Here is a 7,346-nt window from a genome sequence, read left to right as displayed (position 1 = left end):
TATTTCCTTCACCCATGTATTCTTTGCTTACTTGCTTGGCCACTTCACATGGGGTATAATCAAATCTTCCAGATCATTTCACAGGTGCTTTGATCTGGTGCCTAAATTTATGGTAACAGAAAAGAATGCTGCTCTCCGAGATGTACAGCACACATCACCCTTAGCTTTGGAACGCAGATATTGTCCTTCCTCTGCCTGCTGAACCATAATTTCCTCCTTTTTTTTTCTAACAGCTGTGACTTTGCATATTTGAGACATAACCTTGATTCTCCTGCATACACGAGGCTGCTTTGTTCATGACCAGAGAATGTCTGGCTTGCCAGAGGCCCTCCTCAAATACTTTAGCCTCCAAGGACAGGATGCTAGTCAACACAGTAACTTCAGAAAAAAAGCTGTGACTCAGTCTTGCTTCTCTGGAAAACTCAATTGGGAATGATTTATTTCCCCAATGCTTCTTCTAATTTGGAGCAGGACAACAGTATCACAGGTGGACCAAGGCATATTGTCTACTGATCTTATTTTTGATGCAAGTATTTTGGGACTGTTATAGCAAGAAACTTTTTTTTTTCACTTATACAAGAGGAGAAATGAAATATCTTGAAGGGCACCAGGAAACTGGCCCTTGGCCTTGGAATCACAGGTGATTAATCATTCCTTTCACACATGCTTATGAGAGTTGTGAGTGCTGGCTAACTGTAACCTATGTGCTTGGCAATACACTTGGAAACCTCAGAGAGCACTGCAGGCACTGCCAATTCTTAACCAGGACTGGCCAACACGAGCATAAAACGCCATGTCTCGGCATTAATGTCAGTTATAAAAATACACAATTGCCCAAGATAGCTATTTCAGAGTATGCCCTTGTCTCCAGGTCTCATCACAGATGCTGCACTCTTTTGCAGCCTAACCACAAGTGCAAACTTCTGCTGCACGGCATGCTGTTTGTTAAGCGCTCCTGATAACGGATATTTAAAGTATTTTGATTCAATCCCTAGTCGGAATTAAGTCATACAACTAAAACAAGCTGCTGAAGCACCACATCCTTTCCTGTAATCACGCAGAAAACCACCTTACAGGAAAAGCAGAAACAAACCCTCTGCAGATACCATTTCCCTGTGAGACGATTTGTTGTCTGAAGGGAACTCTGTGCTTAAAAACCTTAAGGTTTTTTTTTTTAAAAAGAAACACTTGGGGGCAGAGGCCCTTGAAAGCAGCACTAGCTGCAGGCTACCGGAGAGCGGTCAGGGGAGCGGCAGTGCAGAGCCGCCGAGGCTCATGTGCCGCACCGGGCTGACTGGGAGTTAACAGCAAGGCCAGAGCGGCGGCAGGCAAAGCCAGCGCTGCCTCAAGGGCTGCCCGGAGCAGAGGCCGTTGCCCCCCAGCGTGTCCCCAGGGGCCCCGGCCCCGGCGCCGGCACGGCAGAGGCGGCAAATTTCAGATCCCACCCCATCCAGCCTCGCTCCTCAGGCCCGACCCCGGCCCCACCCTCTAACGGCCGCGGCCCGGCACGCGCCCGTCCCAGCATGCAGCGCGGGGCGCCCGACCGGCCTCGCCGCACGTCCAGGCGAAGGGGCGGGGCATCGCCCTTCCCCGCCCACCAGGGGAACGGGAGGAGGGAGAGCGTGAGACCGTGAGCGTGGCCGGCGGGGAAGAGAGCAGAGGGGCGCGAGACTCCGCCCATCCGCCTCCGCCGGGGAAACCAGGACGACAGCCAATAGGGAACGCGCCCCGCGAGGCGGGGAGGCGGGGCTCCGGGAGGCCGCGGGGCGGGGCCGGCGCTGAGTTGCCGCAGCGCCGCCGCCGCTTGTAAACAGATCGTGCCCCACGTGACGGGCGCGAAGTACCTGTGCGGGGGCACCGGGCATTGTCTGTCGCGGCGGCGGGTCCCTGACCAGAGGCGGCGGCGGGCTCCGAGCTGGGAGGAGGTGATTCCTCTCCGTCCTCCTTCCTTCCCTCCCTCCCTCCCTCTTTCCCCACCCCCTCCTCGCCGCTCCGGCGGGGATCCTGCGCGTCCTCCCCCCTCGGCGCCTTTCCCGTTCCCCCGCCGCTAAGATGGCTGATGGTGGGCGGTGAGGCGGGGCCGCGGGGAGCCGTTGCCGGCCGGCGCGCGGCGGGGCAGGTGGGGGCGGCTGACGGGCCGGGAGGGGAGCCGGGAAGGGGGGAGAGGGGGGCGTGTGCCTGCGGGGGAAGCCGCGCAGCGCCATGTCCGCCTTCGCCCTGGAGGAAACGCTGGAGGCCGACTGGGTGGCCGTCAGGCCTCACGCCTTCCAGGAGCGGGAGAAGCACAAGTTCGTCTTCATCGTGGCCTGGAACGAGATCGAGGGCAAATTCGCCATCACCTGCCACAACCGCACGGCGCAGCGCCAGCGCAGCGGCTCCCGCGAGCTGCGCCGCGCCGGCCCCGCCGGCCCCGAGGCCAGAGCCGCCCCCAAGGCCGGCAGCCCCACGGCGCGCAGGGAGGCCGGGCAGCCGCGGGGCTCCGAGCGGGGCGCGGCGGCCGAGGCGCTGCCCAAGAGCCCGCTGCGCGCCAAGAGCAGCCCGGTCCGGAGGCCGCAGCGGGGCCCGGAGGCGCCAGGTGCCTCGGAAGAGATAGAAGTGCTGGAGCTGGGGAAGGAGGAGGCGGCCGCTGCGCCGTCGCTGCCGCCCTCGCCGCTGCAGGCGGCCGAGCCGGCCGCTCCCGACGCGGAGCCCGTAGGGGAGGAGTGCAGCTGGGCCGGCCTCTTCTCCTTCCAAGACTTGCGGGCCGTGCACCAGCAGCTGTGCTCGGTGAACTCGGAGCTGGAGCCCTACCTGCCTGCTTTCCCCGAGGAGCCCTCGGGCATGTGGACGGTGCTGTTCGGAGCCCCGGAGCTATCCGAGCAGGAGATGGACGCTCTCTGCTACAAACTGCAAGTTTACTTGGTCCACAGCTTGGATACTTGCGGCTGGAAAATCCTTTCACAGGTGCTCTTCACTGAGACTGACGACCCCGAAGAGTATTATGAGAGCCTGAGTGAGCTGCGACAGAAGGGGTACGAGGAGGTGCTGCAGCGGGCCCGCAGGCGAATCCAGGAGGTGAGAATACTGCATGATCCAGATGCCTGCACCTTAACATTGCCTTTTCCTTACTCTGTGACATCTTCTTTAGTTGTTGTCTCCAGCTGCTCCCCTCTATGGAATCGATCAAACCGTGGGACAAAAAAAAAAAGTCAGGAAAACTGCCTAGTTTAAAAAAAAAACCAAAACAAAACCAAACCTCTTTGAAAATCTTAAGTAAGAAAATGAGACTTAACCTTTTGAGACTTAACCTTTCCAGGGTCTCTAGTGCCAGGATTTAAGAAAGTGTAGATTTCCTTAGTCATCTAAGTGTGTACTTTTTTCTGTGCAATTGAACTTAGAAGTTTGTGAACAAGGATCTGATGGATTTGGCAAGGTCTTACTCCCAGATTTTATTCTTGTGTTGCCTTGCACCAGGATGCTGAAGGATGTTGAAGGCTGAATTTTTCTGTTTAATGGGAGCAGCAACATGTAGTGTTTATTTTGACAGCGCAATTTAGGCACTTGAAGCCAAAGAATTTTAAGTTCCTGAAGGGTCTGGGTGCTGAATCTGATATTTCAAGTGAGATGATGCTTTCCAGTGGAATTGGAGTAACTACAACTTTTGTTCAGCTGCTAAGTTCTTTGAGTTGGGATTTTAAAAAGCAGGCTGTCTGGTGTTAGCAAGTATTTACTGCATTGCTGTTGCTAGTGTCTGACAAGACTTGTATGTTTCAGGATACTCCATCTCTCTTTCTCATACCATCTCTCATTCTGTTTAGGTGAAAGTAGTTGAGGCGGTTCTACTAACTTCTTGAAATAGTATGTGAGAATTTTTTCACGTCTTTGTTGACTGATGTATATGAGGATCCAGATTTTTCCAGTGAAAAAGGAGAATTTTACACTTAGTTTTTATGTTTCAGTGGCCTTGATTCAGAGTGTACCAGGATCTGCCTAGGTGCGACTATGTGTATCAATCAGATTATGGAATTTTTATTTTTGCAAACACTATCTAAATTCTGTTGCATGGATATAGGTCAAGTTTGGCTGCTTCAGCTCCCCGCATATATGCTACCAATGTTGTGTGTTCAAAAAATGTGCAGTGGTGAATATTTTGTTCCTTGGGGGAATATGAGCATAACTGCTCGCTGTCTGTTTTGATGGCATAGTTTTGAGACTTTTTAGGATTCAGGATGAGTTTTTCCTTAGTGACTAGAGTTACAGGGTGTGAAAAAATTGTTTTGTCAGTGATGAAATCATTATAAGGGCATCCAAGTGTAACATCGTTAGGTACAAGTTTATTTCCGAACTGTTGTGTTAGGATATATCCTTGTGATTTTTTGAGGGTTGTTTTTTTTTTTTTTTCCAGGGCTATTTAAAGGGCTGAATTAATCCTCGTTAATTTTGGTATACAACTGGTAATTAGTCTAATAGTCTTCTGCAGTAGTTTTAGTCCAGAATATATAAAAGAATATTGTCTTCTGCTTTTCTTTCTTTGACTGCATTAGTACTTGGGACCGTATGCTTAGATTAACTTAGCCTTCAGCTCAGCAGCTTTTGTAAGGAGCTGAGCAGGACAAGAGAAGTTCCTGTTAAATGTGGGGAGTTTGGGAACTGGGTACCTAACTCAAAGTGTGCAGTGTTTTTTAGGAAACACTGATTCAGAAGTACTGTGCAAGAGGTTTCCTGGAGAATCTCAGCTGCTGTTTTGTTAGCACCAGTACTGTCAGGAAATTAAAAAAATCTGTTGTCAATAGGCAATGCAAGCTTTATCCATCAAGATCTCTAAACTACAACATCTTATTCTCTGTTAATGTTCAGAACCTGATGCAGACAAAATGGCAGAGCCTGTATGTGTGTCTGACTACAGTACAACCTTCCTTTCCCATGGTAACCAATCCAGAAGTGTACTTAAAGTCAGTACAGCTGTGCTTCTGTCACTGTCAGTTTTGTAAATTGATCCTTCTTTAATTAAAGGTAGTTCATGGTTCAGAAAATAAACCAACAGAATTACTTGCTCTTTCCCCTTTGGCTCTCAGGTTTCTCTTTTTGTTACCTGTTAGTGCTTTACTTGGTCCACAGGAAATGTCTTTCTTTTAAGCAGTAACTGGTATTGCTGTTCATTGCAATTCTAAGCAAATGAAGCAATGGATGATGGGTACTGCTCGGTATTTCTGAAGTAAAAGTTTTTTGTAAAACTACTCAAGAAAACCTACTGAATCAATGGTTCGTCTCTCACTTTAATTAACTTTTCCATCTGTGCTTGAAGTCTACCTGCTAGCTGATTGCAGAATTCTGAAATTCTAAACGATTTTACCTCTTACCAGAACTTTTGGGGAACAGAGGAAGCAATTGAGCAACATTGGCAACTGAAATGTTATCAAGGAGCATGATGAATCTGGATGGTCTTCATTAATGTAAAATTGTGCAAAACCCAAGTTTAGAACTCCAAGGCTTTGGCTTAACACTTTAAAATACGCCTCTGCAGTTTATAATTATTTCATATATCTCTTTTTCTCCAGGACAAATTTCTTTGTGCAGTTAGATACTACTTGAGAAGTGCTTGCAGTTTCTATTGATTATATTCTTTGGGGTAGAGAAGCAAAGTGAGCAACAAAACTTCTCATATTCATTGTTTCGGCATCCCTTACTTGGCCATCTGTTGCTTTCCGTAAGTTACACACAAGCCAGTTTATTTTCACAGCAGTTAATAATTGTTGCTCTTTGTAAAAGGCATTTATGTCTCTTTCTCAATTATAAACCTTTAATAAGCCAGAAGAATGTTGCAAGTAGAAACAGATCCAAGATGAGGAAGAAAAATAGTTGTAGAGGAACTGTATGACTTGGAATTAATTTCTTCTACATAATTGGCAGTTTTGAAATAGCACATCTTTGATTTTTTTTTTTTTTTTCAAATAAAACTTTTAATTCTGGAATAGCTTAGGAATTTAATTTATGTTTATTTATGTTAAAGTGAAAACTTTATCTAAAGGAGTAAATAGTGTTCTACCTCTTTTTTTTTTTGAGAACAATTAAACACTTGTTGGAGTCCTTATTCATTAAGTTTATGCCTGTTTAAAAAATGTCTTGAGTGCTTAGTTAGAGGTCTGAGCTCCCAAATGGAGACATGATACAGAATCAGTGACCAGATAAAAAGATGTTATTATTTCAGCAAAGAGGATGACACTGAATCTTTATTTGGGATTGCAGATTCGTGGCCAGTATTTCCAAGGTCTTAAACTTTGTGTCTAGAAGGCAGGAAAAGTTCTCCTCTATACTCTTGTTCCTGCCAGTTTCCGGTCTATGTTCCTCCCCCATAACATGGGAGGAGTTCTTCTAGGCTAAGTGTATATACTTGTAAGTTCTGAATATAGTAATACCAAAGATGGTGTCATACTTCTTTGTCAATGCTGTGTTGCAAAAAGGTTGAACGTAGTCGCAGTTTGGCTGAATAAAAAGTGGTGTTAGTATAAACTATGATTAAAAGGGTTTGTTGGCTTAGTCACATCAACAAACATGTTCCATTGTCTACTTATCCTTTTACTTGCTCTTGCATAGCGAGCTCTTGCATAGTGAGCTGTGAGTTCGGGAAGCCAGTGTTTACATTACATGCCTACTTTAGCATCTTTGACATAATGGTACGTGTGAATCTCTCTGTCCCTTACAGCTCTTAATTGCCATTGCAGTGTGAAATTTGGCAGATGATAGCCTATAGGATCTTGAATGCCTGTTACAAAGTGAGTCAGAGACTTGCTTTAATTTTTGTTGTTGCTCTGTAAAATCTATGAATTCTAGTATCTGCAGGCAGGCTGTTAAAGACCATTTTGCATCTATGTTCAGTGTGTGTTCTTTTGAATTGCTTTAGTAGAGAAGTTCAGAAACACTTTTTAATGATTATTAAATTCTGAAGAAATTCTGAGAGCATCTTATTTTGTGTGGGTAACCTAAGACTGCTTTGGGAATGAGGATGTATTGATATTTTTAATCGCCTTCCCTTGTATGGTGGGATATTTTGTTAAGCACCAGAATAGCCCCGGGAGCTTTTATCTTATGTTGTTTCGCTTAATTTTCTTTTGATTCAAAGGGCTAGAAATGTTAAGAGAAATCAACATAAAAATATTTTCTCTGTTTTGTTCCAGTAACAAGTTCTATGAGAAGAAAATGTAGGGTTTTTGATAAAAATCTGTATTGTCATTTTCTTCTTAAATTTTTTAAAATGACTTGCACAGCTTTAATAGGGAAGTATTTTTTTTTTGTTTTCAGTGAATGAAATAAAATTGTCAAATCACACAAATTGGTAAGTAATTGATTTGGCTATAGATTATGGAATT

General features: G+C 46.2%; 1 protein-coding gene across 1 annotated transcript in view; it reads left to right on the top strand.

Moving 5' to 3' along the window:
• The first annotated feature begins 2,202 nt into the window (after positions 1 to 2,202).
• JMY (junction mediating and regulatory protein, p53 cofactor) overlaps positions 2,203 to 7,346 on the top strand; it is a 73,943-nt gene continuing 68,799 nt past the window's right edge. The window contains exon 1 of the mRNA XM_086771481.1: positions 2,203 to 3,054. Coding sequence (XP_086627607.1) covers positions 2,203 to 3,054 — 852 coding nt within the window. The remainder of the gene's footprint in view (positions 3,055 to 7,346) is intronic.

The sequence above is a fragment of the Chlamydotis macqueenii genome, chromosome Z, assembly GCF_036417535.1.
Source record: "Chlamydotis macqueenii isolate bChlMac1 chromosome Z, bChlMac1.mat, whole genome shotgun sequence".
NCBI lineage: Eukaryota > Metazoa > Chordata > Aves > Otidiformes > Otididae > Chlamydotis > Chlamydotis macqueenii.
Note: the sequence above shows the minus strand (reverse complement) of the source record. Positions and strands in the feature narration are given on the sequence as shown.